The 13,577-nt window shown below is 39.6% G+C and overlaps 2 protein-coding genes across 2 annotated transcripts in view; one reads left to right on the forward strand and one right to left on the reverse strand.

Annotated features, from left to right (window-relative positions):
* Nucleotides 1–8,540, forward strand: part of psip1a (PC4 and SFRS1 interacting protein 1a) — a 39,461-nt gene extending 30,921 nt beyond the window's left edge. The window contains exons 12-15 of the mRNA XM_072589138.1: nucleotides 1,348–1,449; nucleotides 4,977–5,211; nucleotides 6,443–6,572; nucleotides 7,660–8,540. Of these exons, the coding sequence (XP_072445239.1) occupies nucleotides 1,348–1,449; nucleotides 4,977–5,211; nucleotides 6,443–6,572; nucleotides 7,660–7,756 (564 nt within the window). The 3' untranslated portion in view covers nucleotides 7,757–8,540. The remainder of the gene's footprint in view (nucleotides 1–1,347; nucleotides 1,450–4,976; nucleotides 5,212–6,442; nucleotides 6,573–7,659) is intronic.
* A 3,203-nt stretch (nucleotides 8,541–11,743) lies between these two features.
* Nucleotides 11,744–13,577, reverse strand: part of snapc3 (small nuclear RNA activating complex, polypeptide 3) — a 31,194-nt gene continuing 29,360 nt past the window's right edge. The window contains exon 9 of the mRNA XM_072589143.1: nucleotides 11,744–13,454. Within this exon, the coding sequence (XP_072445244.1) occupies nucleotides 13,307–13,454 (148 nt within the window). The 3' untranslated portion in view covers nucleotides 11,744–13,306. The remainder of the gene's footprint in view (nucleotides 13,455–13,577) is intronic.

The following is a 13,577-nucleotide window of genomic DNA, read 5'->3' on the forward strand; positions in this document are numbered from 1 at the left end:
CCTTCCAGTTCTACATCATGCCATAACTAATTTTCAGTGTAGTGGTGCATGATTTCCATTGATGTAGTAAAGAAAAGAAAATCTATTTACTTAAGCATCTTACACAATCTCAATGTTCCAAAGTGCTTTGTAGTCTCTGGAGTACTTTGAACTTCAGTCACAAGTGTGGTGTAGATAGCTTATTTCAGTTTGATGCTTTGGTATGTTTGGATGTTTACTTTACACAAAAAGGAGGCACTCCTAATGTTGCTGGAAGAACTCCAAACAAAGTCAAGTATTGTTTGCAGGAGGTGTGTATAACTCTAAAAGTAGCCGAGTCACATTTCCGATTGCAGTGGAAGGTGAAGGAAACAGTTGAAACCCCAATGGGCTGATTACTACACTTGTTCCCTTGATCACATTGGTGCACAAAATCAGTGTCTCCAGTTCAGCTGCCGCCTGTCACAGCTAATGCCTCAGCATCGCTAGAGACTTAGTATTTGAGATCAGTAAAAACTTGTCATCTTGTTCAGTGGAGCCACATGTTTCTGGAGGAATTCTCACATTAATAAAATTCAGAATTTCTCAATATAGGACTTTGATGCCATTGAGAGAACCATATGGCTAGATCAATGCTTCTGTCAGCCTTTGATGACTGCAATGTCACATTATTTAGGCATTATTGTTACTACATTTGCTAAAACTAAAACACTTCCAATTTGATAGTCCATTCAGCATGTTGGGCAATCAACTGTGTATTGAGTGACTGTGGATAAGTGAGGCAAAGCCATCTATTCAAAATCCATACCTTATGTCTTTTGATTACTGTAACTTCATGGACTACTTACATTGGCACCTAGAATTAACATATTTTTTGGGTTACCCTGGGTCCGAGTATCATTGAGAAATTGTATTTATGTAATCTTCATGGTGTACCATTTGGAAAGTAATGGGCAGGGTGACCAAATTCTTTATTTTTGAAAAGATTTTATGGATGGAGAAAGAAAGTAGATGAGTTTTACGGAGGAATTCTGAATAATGTATGTTGTTTTCAGTCCTTCTGTGGAGAATGCCAAAAATAATTTCTGGTATTTAGGCTGCATAGTCAATGAAAATTAGGAACGATTTAGTTTGTAAATGTAAAACTTTGCGTAAAACAGTGAGAATGGGGATGAGTTGCAATGTCCTGGAAATTGAACATAACTGAAATTGTTCAACCTAAAACTTCAAATCGAAACCTAATCATAAATCTAACTTTTTTTTCTTTTAATGCAAGGAATAAAATTGTTACATTTAGGAATTTTGTATTTTAGTAACTGCAAATACAAAATTGATGCAATGCCTCACATATAACTTCTGTTCCTTTAGGATGTGAAAAAATGCATTGAGACCTTAGATGAACTTGCGGCACTCCAGGTTACTCCACAGCATCTGCAGAAACACAGTGAACTGATTGCAACACTTAAGAAGGTTCGATATGTTCAGATTTTAAGAGCTGATTTTCCTCATTCACCTTATTGTGTGTCCATTTTCCAATCTCCCTTCTGAAATTGTTGTGAAGCTAAACCTGAGTGTCAGTTGGGTTAGCTGAATGTGGAATCATTATTTAACATCTCTTGTAAACCTTTTAGTAGTGATCACTGGGTAACAAGCAAGAGAAGGAATATGCAGCAAAATTAGTGGATTGATCTGGGATATCCAAGCACTGAATCATCAGAGGCAAATCTTTGAAGCGTTTAGAATAAATGATTAATGGAGTAAGTACGGAATGTAGAGAATGCTCATTTGAACTTGGAGACGAAATTCAATCCGTTGCCGTGTTCCTGTGTTAGGAAATTGCAGGGTTGTGCTCCCAGAGGAAAATGTCACAGTGTGGTTGGTTTACTAGAAAAGCATTGTGATGAAGTCTGAGGTTTGGTCTAGGGAATGGTCAGAAGGTGTGCTCCAAGTCAGTTCTGGCTCCACTTGGGTGAGGAATGCAGTGAAGATCAGGTAATACTGGGCAACCTCAATTATCTGAACGACACTGGCAGGGAGTATTTTATTCAGATAATCGAATGTTTGGATAACACCGTTCACCCAAGCATTGGGACCTTGAGATCTTGCTTGGATAATCTGAAATTCAAATAATACCCTCTATACAGAGAGCTTGCAAGAAGATGAACAAGGATGATTTTAGGGAAGAGAAATTCAGGTGACCAGCAGGCGTGATTTTAACTGGACCTCTTGAACTTTTTTTTTCAAAAAAGAAATTGAAGGGTTTTGATAGACTGCACTTCAGGAAAGTTTGTGACAAATGAGGATCATTTTAAAATGGCAGTGAGCACTTCCTTAAGGGAAAGTTAGATGAACACCCAGAAGCAGAGAAGGCTGGAGGGTTATTGGGAAAGAGCAGAGCAGTAAGGATTAGTTTGGATTGTTATTGGAGACATCACTTACGTACGATTAAGTATAATTTACAGAGCAGAAATGGGCCATTTGGCTGGTGCTTATGGTCACTTTGAACCTCTCCCCACCCCCACCCCCACCCCCCAAAAAACTTCTCATTTAAAACCACTATTGTGACCATTTGTTCCCTTCTCCCTCATTCTGGTCTCACTTCCCCTTAATTACCTAACTTGTGAATCCCTATTAATTACTTCCACTCCTTTCTGCGATGGTAACTTGTACATTCTCATGACTCTTTAGGAAAATAAGTTTCTTCTGAATTCCCTTTTTTGACTTTTCCATTTAATTATGCTCTGCTATGCAAGAGGGTACACTGTCTTTCTATCCATTCTATCAAAATTTTTAAAGATCTCTATTCAGTGAAACTCAGTCATCTTTCTCTCCAAGAGGTAATCAGCTCACCCTATTGAGTCTTTCCTGAGATGTATGCCCACGGGTCTCTGCTACCATTCTTGTAGCACCCCCTTATCCCACAATCCACTCTTAGATTTTAAAGCCCTGATATCTGTTGTCACCACCAGGAACTTCAGATGCTCTGTCCTGGCTCCCAGCCCTGCTCCCATTGCCCTCCGTTCCTCTCCTCCACAGCTCCTGAATCTCAATCTGCGCATACATGTGCACCCCCCACCCTTCTATCTATTGCTGCTACTGCTTTAGCAGTTGCTTTCCTTCTGGCTTCCATTCTGAACTTGCAGTGAATTCATGGAGTCCAACTAGTGGCAGATGAGAGCTTGAACAAGGTAGACAGATTGCTGAAAAAGTTGGGTAATTCATAAATATAAGTTGAATCTGGTTTCTCCACACCCTGTTCAGTGGTTATAAAGATAAAGTTCTTCACTGCTGCCAGAGGCAAACATAAAAAGCTGAAGATAGTAATCGCAAACTCCAGGAATTGGTGACTGGGGGAGTTTGATAAAGAGTTGGAAGGAGCTTTTTATTGCCTTTCTACCCTTCTCACCCTGTAGAAATTGGATCTTGCACTCGAGGGAAATGAGTTATTGAGGACACTTTCATTCGTAAGGTTTAAGATGTGTGCAGTAAATGTTTGTGTCTGGAGTTGCTTTGGCTCAAGTTTATTGAGTTGGCAGCTGAGGTGCAGACTCCTCCACCCATCATGAAGGGAAAAGTTAATCTGGATGCTCAGAAGACAGTCACACTGTTTAAAATAGGGTCTTCTGATTTGGTCAGGTACAGGAGGGTATGTGAGAGTGAGGCAGGTAGGCGAATCCAGAGGGCAGGACTTTCAGCCATCTGAAAGTGTCGACTACATTTGAAGTTATCTCCACTTGTTTGAATAAGAGTATGATTTACAGGGTGGATGAGCAAACTGACCATAGTACCAAGGTACAGTGAGCCAATCCAGTGGAGGGAACAAGGAATGTATTGATAGTAAGGCAAAGTATAGTGAGAGGGATTCGCATCATTCTCTGCAGCAAAAGTAAGAGTTCAGACACCTATGTTGCCAGCATGATGTCATGCTTTAGGACATGTGCTCAGGGCTAGAGGGGAACTTGTAGTTTAGCAGGGAGTGCAGACATCCAGTTGGCATAGCCCATGAATGACACAGAACAAGGAAAGAGGTTCTACATTGTGGGTGAGGAGCTGGGCACCAAATTAAAAATCAGCACTTCCAAAATTGCAGTCTCCAGATTGTTACCTGAACCATGTGCAGGTTGGCATGGCGTACATAAAATTAGATATATGAATATGTAGCTGAAAGACTAGCATTGAAAAAGTGCGTTATGACTTATCGCCCACTGATACCTATAGATGATAAAGTAGGGACTGCACCTTAGGGACGATGCACCTGAAGTGAACTTTTATCCTCATTGAAACTACTAATGTACATGTTGGACTTCGATTTTACTCTTCAGCCTTTCAGATGGAAGAAAACAAATGGTTGGAGGATGCAGGCTTGACACAACATTGCTGACACTGTTTTAAAGCAGTGGGGTTTAGGCTTTTTGTGTAGGATTTACAGAAATAAAATTAAGATATTTTGCATGGTTTTAATTGCAACAAAGACACTGGGATTGACTTCTTTTTGTTGTAGCTGAAGCAAAGTCTTCCATGTTTTGTGAATAGTTTCTTGGGCTGTGATATATATCCTCACCTTGGGGCAGCACGGTAGCTCAGTGGTTAGCACTGCTGCCTCAGAGCACCAGGGACCCGGATTCGATTCCCACCTTGGGCGACTGTGTGGAGTTTGCACATTCTCCCCGTGTCTGCGTGCGTTTCCTCCGGGTGCTCCGGTTTCCTCCCACAATCCAAAGATGTGCAGGGCAGGTGAATTGGCCACACTAAATTGCCCGTAGAGTTAGGTGCATTAGTCAGGGATACATATAGGGTAGGGGAATGGGTTTGGGTGGGTTATTCTTTAGAGGGTCGGTGTGGACTTGTTGGGCCGAAGGGCCTGTTTCCATACTGTATGGAATCTAATCTCAAACTATGTCTGTATTCTGTGCAAATAGAAATCTAATCAAGACCATTCCCTGTTTATTTTAAATCATCTGTTGGATTTTGATCGTATTGGTTTTGTCTTGTGCCAGATGCGAAATTACAAAGCCTGTCAAGACATCATGTTCAAGGCTGATATGATCTACAACAAATTCAAATCCATGTTCTTGGTTGGTGAAGGTGATTCTGTGATTGCACAAGTACTGAATAAATCTCTTGCCGATCAGCGGCAGCATGAGGAAGCAGTCAAGGCACGAGAACAAGAGAAGAAAAATGATCAAGTGGAAACTAACAAGAAAACTGACAACACAGAGGAACAGCTGACCGGTAAAGTTCATATCAGCCTTTCCAACTCCTTGTCTACCTGTGAATTAACTGTACAAGCAAAGTTCTGTTCTCTACTATCAAAAGAATTTATTCCATCGCATGCTGTCCGTCTAGAGTAAGATATTTAGCTGTGACTGAAGTATCTTGCTGCCCTAAGATCTCACTAATCATGGTTCTCTGTGGTTGATAATATTTATAAATCTGTTGTGGTTTCCTTTTTGTCTCCAGGTTCCCTGTCTGCTAATAGTTGTTTTGTATGGGCACGTTGTTTGTCTGACACACTATGTAAGGAGATCCAGTGGGCTGGCTTTACTTTCTCCTACCTTTTCAACCCCTTCAATTCATGCAGTCCAGTCAGAATTCTTGGTTTATCTCTCCAATTGCTGAGAGCCCTCCCAACCTGTATAAGACAGTCAGTGAGGACGTGTTTCCAAGCATTCCACATCATGTTTGAGTAGCAGGCTTTGCCCACTTTTCTCCATTGTGTTCATTTACTCCATTTATTACAGGGTAGGTTTATCATAGAAACCCACTGAGTGTGCACACACCCTCTGAAAAGCATCCCACCCTATCCCTGTAACCCTGCATTTCTCATGGTAAATCCACCTAACCTGAATATCTTTGGTGTAGGGTAGATAGTGGAGGAAAGAGGAAGAAGGGCAGGTCAAAGCTTATGTCAAACCTGCAGTCTTTTCCAATTCTTGATGTTAGAGATATACTTATGTTCGCTCAAAAGCATCAGCCAGTGCAGGAGGTTCTTCCGGGGGGGTTGGCAACTAAGTGCACCTGTAAATCCAGAAGTTTACAGTTTATTGGTGTACCTCTCTATTTTGAAATCTAAATCCCAGAATACATTACACTGTTTTATTTCAAAAGTGCTACAGCTGAACTCCCAGGTGAAATGAGTCAAAGCTTTTATTCCTGGTTAGTATCCAGTGATTGATAGTAGAATATGTGAATACTTAAGTGTGGCAAGTATCCCAATTGTAGGGCACATTTGTGAAAGACAATTGCTACTTGTTGACTTTATTCATATGTAGCATATGACAGAGTAGGTGTCTCTAGGAGAGAATAGAAAATTGGGGAGATCCTTTTATAGTTTATTGCAATATAAAATTTTGAGTGAGCTTTTCAATGTTACTTCAGCGTTTTGATCCCTGGAACTGCTAGCTGTGGTGTAGTTTGAGCAGCTTCTGTAATACAGCTAAGTAGCCTCTTTCCTGTTTATCAGCTGCTAAAACAGTGAATGGAGAAGTTGTAGCACAGGATACAGAGAATGACCACACCTTGAAAAGAGCAGAGAACAAACCCAGCGATGAGAAGAAGAATAAATCAGACGCTGCACAGCCGCCACAGAACAGGTCAGTGCAATGAAGTTTAAAGCTTGCTGGGGGTTGAAATCCATTGAGGACCTGGGTCTGAATGTGGTTAATCTGTTTTTGTTAGCTACTTTATCACTTTAGTAGAATGGTCCATGCTATGGACCTTCTATGGTTGCCCCCGAGTTGTCAGTTGGTGAATGGGCTGGATTATATTCTGAAATCCAAAAGGTTCCACTAATTGGTTAACCTGTTATGAAGCAGTTCTGTTCAGATCATATTTTTAAACCTTGCAGTCAGGAGGATGTGGCACGTTGGTGCTGAGCAGTGTTAGGTACAGCTAAAACTCCTGGCGCTCCTCATTTCTGTACTAAGGTAATCACCTCCACTGCAGAGATTAGATATACAAAAGGATTTTCATTCATGGTAAAGTTCTTCATTAACACATCTCACATTAGCTGTTACAAAGGTATATAACTTTTAAAGAAACTTGCTGCAAAATGGCAATATATCTCCCAATTCAGGCCCTCATATTTCAACCTACATCTGAGCCTACAAAGGAGCTTCACACTATGCACCCATATATTTAACAATAGATTAACTGCCCAACCTGGTATTATTATCAACTTTTATTTAGGAGCTTTAGCATAAGAAATTGACGACAAACCATCTTTTAAATAAGATGACTCAGCACAGTACAGAACAGGAGAAAGTGAGGACTGCAGATGCTGGAGATCAGAGTTGAGTGTGTGGTGCTGGAAAAGCACAGCAGGCCAGGCAGCATCCGAGGAGCAGGAGAATTGACATTTCAGACATAAGTCCTTCATCAGGAACAGTACAAAACAGGGATGGATTAGTCCTGGCTGTCTCATTTTTGTCCAGTGCCAATTTGATTGATGTCTCCAGTGACTTAGAATAGAAATTTATTTTCACGTGCATTTTTAAACGAAAAATACAGTGAAAAGTTTTATAAGTCGCCCCACCACGGTGCCTACGTCAATGACAAGTTGTACATATCTTAGCTATTGGAGGGGAGCAGACTAACAGTTGTCCCTTTTTGAGATTGAAATGGTGATTTAAATCAAATAAAATGTGACCGAGTAACTCATTATTTTCTCTTTCTCATCAGTGAACTGCATCAGTCTGATGCCTCGCAGTTGGCAAAACAACCCTCGGCCAATTCCGAGGCTGAGCAGATGGAGACTGGACCAGGAGCTGACAGCTGAGTAACTCCAATCTGCATACTGCCACCAAATTTAAAATGTAGTGCCTAGCACAGGTGTTGTTAGTAGTACGTGGGGAGGGGGGGAGGGGGGTAGTGCTTTTGTTACCTTTTTTTTGTAAGTTCTGATTTGTAGACAACTTGCTATTTAATACTGGATATCCAAAAGGAAACCCCCATAAAAGCAACATAGCAGCAAATAAGCACATAGTAGTGTTTTACTACATAGAATTGCTGAAGCCTAGGTGTACATTTTTTATTTGGATTCTTTTCCTGCCTCTGTTGAAAAATGTTTTATACAGTAATTGGAGGGTGGTGGGTTTTCCTTGTTTTTGGATGTGTATAGTAAATCAGTGGTGTTTTTATGTTATGTTTTTTTTGTCTTAACCTGTCGAGGCCAAATCTGCTTTAACGCCAAATAATCAAAAGTAGTCTTCGTTCCTGCCCGTTTAATTGCAGGTTGTATCGTAAAGAAACTTCTGTGTGTTTTTTAAAAATCTTTTTTTAAACATTTTGCTTTGGTCTAGTAAATCCAGTTTGTTGCAGAAGTATAGTTACGCTTTCTTGTAATAGCCTATAATGGTTCTGTGTGAAGTTGTTATAGAATGGTTATGTATACCAATTACTTTTTTTTTAATACTAGTGTCTTTGTAATGTCAAATGCTTCCACTTCAGATGAGCCATAGAAGCACTTCTGATGTGTTACATTTTGTTTTGTCCATTGGGGAAGGATTTAGGCCTTAAACTTTGCTGTAAACTTGCAATAAAATAAATGTTTGGTTCCTTAATACTAATTAACTCCAGTCTCTTAAACTACCTATAGGTGTTAGATGACTGGTGTGAATATTCCTTTAAAAATTCAAGACCAATACAAAAGGACCCTAATTCTGTTGTTGCTTTCATGCATATGTTGTGAAACTTCTCCCTACTGTTCCTTAGCGTTCACTAAGTGCAGCTGTACTATTTGCCTTAACTACTTTGTGACAGTGACTTCATGGTTCGTTCATCTTAGTGTCATTTGTAACAACGGTCTGTTACAGGCTGGACAGGATTATAGTTACAAGATTTATTGATATGTTGGAAATAAAGTGGAGCCTCTGGTGTTACTATCCAGTGCTTCAGACTACACCATAATAACAACAGCTTTGACTCTGGGTTTGCAGGGTATGCTGGTGTTGATCAAATCTCATGCTGTTGGCAAGAATATGATCTCCATTCTGGCTAAAATGGAGATCACTGCTATGAGCTGGACCTGCCTTTGGGGAGAAAACTCTTAAAGCACAATATAGAGATGAATTGTCCTTTTTCAAAGAGAGAGGTATCAGTGCTGTTTCCTGTGGATAAATGGTTGGAGCACCGTATGAACGCAGGGCATGATATCAGAAAGTTTGTTTACTACACTTTCATATTCTGCCACCTACAGTCAGAATAATAATAGGTTTCAAGAAGGCATAAACTGAAATATTTACTGCCATGCACTGACCTATTTTAATAAGTGTGAAGTGAAGCATTTTAGTAGGAAGAATGTAAACTAAATGATGTTTTGAAGACTTCATTACTGTTGTGTCTAATAATAAACAACCTGTGCATACACAAAGATTAGGTGAAGGTTATTAAAATGACTGTGGGATCCTTGGTTTTAATAGAAGCAAGGTCTGTTTTTACAGCACTGACATCCTTTGCGCCAATCTTTCTTCCCTTTAAAATTTCCTACTCCTTACCTTGAAATGGTGACCCCTGGTTCTTGACTCTGGGAAGTGTTTTTCCCTGTCCACAATGTCCATACCCCTCAGAACATGGAAGGCTAAAGGAAAGAAACCCAGTCTATCTGGTACTGTAACTGGTTTGCTACAGTCCAAGTTTGGTTTATTATTTTTCACACAAGGAACAAAAGCTGGTTCCCACAGTAACATGCAGATGCCTCAATTAGAATACAATGGGAGTAAAGGGAAGACATCTCTCAGTGTATCTAGGCTTATGTGAAGGATCCCCCTTTTTATATGCTGCAATTGCAATATCATCAGCTGTAATACTTAAAAAACAAATGATACCTGGCATCATTACCTTATTGTCTAAAGGCCTTGTTAGTGGCTGTAAGCTAAGGTTTGGTCAAACAAACGTTAGTGGTTCCAAATTTTAGGGTGTAAATAAGGGATTTGAGCAGACCGGTACATTGAGGCACTTGGAGGATGGGCTAGGGACACAGGCATATTTTACAAGGCAAAATGGGGTAATAGTGCAATTAAAAAAAATATTGATGCTGTAAATCTGAAGTATTTTATATTGTCACCTATACTGGATCACAGGAATTACAGCACTATCTTAACAATTTTAAAAAAGCAGGAAATAAGAAACTAAGCAAAAGTGTCTACATTCTGCCCAGTCACTTGCTCCTGTCTCTTTCTCTGCTGATCATCTGGGCCCTGAAACCTACAGCAACCTTGGGGGAAACTGGTAGGGTCCTGCTTTAGATGCTGTCGCTGCTATCTTGACTCCTGCTCCAGGCCCACCAATGCCACTGCCCCAAGTCTGCACTGAGTCCATCTTGCTGCTGTGACCAAGTTGATCAAAAAGGTAATAAAAAGAACAAAAACTGAACGGAAGGAGCAAATCCTGCCTACCCCACTGCTGCCATCTTGCCTTATGGTAAGCAGCTCAATACACTGGATGAACAGGTCAGGCAGCAAGTATCGTACTTTGGAGAAAGGTCATCGATTTGATATGTGAAAGTGGAACTTCAGTTATCATTGAACAAATTGTGATTTTATGTCATAGGGAAGAAACTCCTTGTCTTTTCCTGGTGTGCTCTGCATAGGACTCCAATTCCACATCAACTGACCTCCAATGTGGACTGGCAAACCATATTATTTCTCAGGAATTTTAAAGTACTTCACCAAGACGTGCACAAAATACCTCTGATTCAACAACCGGCTAAGTTCACTTATTTAAACTCTAATGAATCACACTGGCCAAAAAAAACCTAACCTTTGTTTTTGTGCGTATGACATTGTGACCAGTTCAGCAAGTTTGATACCTATGATGATAGAGAACTTTCATAATTGTAATGTTATCAGATGAGGTTTGACTCATCATTATGTGACCCTGTTAATTGTCAGCCTGAGCCAGGATGTTTTTGATGGAGAGGAACATGGAATGCTTTCCTCTGAAGTATTGCAAATGAAACTGAACTTTACAGATTTTTATACAGTACCCTAGATTACTAAACCAATGACCTAACCACTATCATAACATCTAATATTTTCAACACTTTACTACCAAAATGTTAAGAGTTTTCAAATCAAAATGTGGACAGTGATCAATAGTGTGAAGTTGTCATTTGCCAAAAACCAAATAAAGCCTCCCCAAAGTTCATCTCAAATAAGCCCCTTTACAACTAGCAAACACAGGCTTAATTTTACATTGAGTATCAGACATCTGTTAGGCCACTTTTGGAATAGGGTGTTCAGTTCTGGTCTCCCTACTCTATAGGAAAGATGTTAAACTTGAGCTACAGGGACAGGCTGAATAGACTGGGGCTATTTTCACTCTGAAGTCAGGCTCAGGAGTGACATCAGAGGTTATAAAATCATGAGGGGCACAGATAGTATAAATTGTTTTTCCCCTGGGGTAGGGGAGTCCAAAAATAGAGAGCATAAGTTTAAAGAGGGGAAAGATATAAAAGGGACCAGAGGGGCAACTTTTTCACACAAGGATGGTGCATGTATGGCAGCTGGATGGGTACATGAATAGGAAAGGTTTAGAGGGATATGGGCCAAATGTGACTGGATTAATTTAGGATTATCTGCTCATCATGGACAAGTTTGACCATGCTTTTCAACTCTGACTGAAAAAAAAATCACTGTCATGAAGGATTTCCAAAGACTGAACACACATTACAATATTTGTTCTACCATAGGTAGAGCACACACCTGCATTATAACCACAAGGAACCAATAATATAGAAATTGAAGAACACAGCATTAATACAAAGTTAGACAATTTCAAAATTCACTTTATTTGTAAAGATAACAACTGGAAATAAAGTCACTGGATTCACAACTTATACAAGTCAGAGTACACGAAATAAAAAATTGCAAAGCAACACAAAAACAAGTCGTAAACATATCATTGGGACTAATCAGTCCAGTTGTGCAAAATCATCTCTCTGCAGGCGCCTTGATATCTAGCCCCTATAACAGGGCTTTCAAAGGTGAGAGTGGGGACCCCTAAAGTTGGGTTACAAGCTCCAATGCGAGTACAACCACCACAAAGTTCTAACTTGAGTCAGAACTATAATCGCTCACAAACAGAGAAGCCCCTATTTACAAAGGATCCCCACCCCTCTTGTTCTCAGGTCTCCCATGTCCTCTACCACAGCTCTTAGTTCTCAGTCAAAGGTTGAGAATCTTTCAAGTTAAAACTGGGGACCTGGTGGGAAATAGATCACCACTTTATTCAAATACAATATGATAAGCTTACCTCCAACCATTAATCCAAAAAGAACTAAAAGAACTCCTTTTGCAAAAGGAGCAAAATATAGCTAAGCTAAATATTTTGGCCCCAAAAGCCCAATAACCACCTTCATTAATGTGAAGAAAGCACTGTAAATACAATAAACATGACAAGTAATCATTCATTAACAAGTGTTATTTCTTAGGATAATACAGTCTGCCCACTGGGGCATGTGGAAATAGCAGAGGATTTAGCTAAGTACAATGTTCTTTTATTTCAGTGATTAACAAAATTCTAAATTACATTTATTGGATTACTTTATCAATAAGGGATCACAATTCCTGGTGAGAGAGAGCGAGAGACATTTAAACTAACATGTTTCAAAACATCTTAAAATTTGAGGTTTGAAGTTACAGATGGAACTCCTTGCATCAGCACAGTGCACAACCTTCAAAGAGATATCCAACATCATCAGTAAAATAGTTACCTTTAATCTCTAAGTTTAGCAAGTGATGCCAAATTTAGAAGTTTTACATGAACAGACACCATTTGCCAGAAACGGAATAAAGACTCCCCAAGATTCATCTCAAATAAGCCCCTTTACAGTCAGCAAGCAGAGACTTACATTCACACCAATCTGGGTTAGCTTGAATCCAAATTTTGGAAGTAAAGAACAACCCATTAATTTCCACAACAGGCAACCTTCAGTATAGAACAAAATCCTTTGGAAGAATGAGTGACTATGAATGGAGGTCTGGGAAGCTGAGTATAATTGACATATGAAACCATCAAAAGGGCATAACTCCAGCATTGTTCCATAAGCCACCATCGGTGTTTGGTCAACTTCATAAATTTATTCAGCCTACTGCTTTAGACAAGATGCCTTGAAATTTAATTAAACATGTTCTAAAGCAGCTTGGACAGTTTGGAACTTGGTGCTTGCATAAAATTATTGTTTGGAATATCTAAGAATGTAATCCTTGTGAAAATGTTGGTGCCACACACAATTGTGTGAATCCAGTCCAAAACTTTCCCACCAATTTCAATTAAACCTCAACAAAAAATTAGTAGCCAACCAGACTTGGCTAATTTGATACAGCATTTAATTAAATATTCCTGGATCAACATAGGGATATGCAAGAAATTCTCCCAGTTTATTGCCATCAGCATCATAGTGAAGCATCCTGAAACATGTGTCACAGAAGAAGGCAGGGTCCTCAGGGGCAAAACTATCATTGTTGGTCACCCACCTGAAAAAAAAGGTGACAATTTTATAAAATTATACTTAGATTAAACTTGACATTTTTAATATTCCACACTCCAGGATGGAGCAAATCACCTCACCAACTTTACTGTGTATTCAATACACATTT

This window comes from Chiloscyllium punctatum, chromosome 2 (assembly GCF_047496795.1).
Source record: "Chiloscyllium punctatum isolate Juve2018m chromosome 2, sChiPun1.3, whole genome shotgun sequence".
In the NCBI taxonomy this organism is placed as follows: domain Eukaryota; kingdom Metazoa; phylum Chordata; class Chondrichthyes; order Orectolobiformes; family Hemiscylliidae; genus Chiloscyllium; species Chiloscyllium punctatum.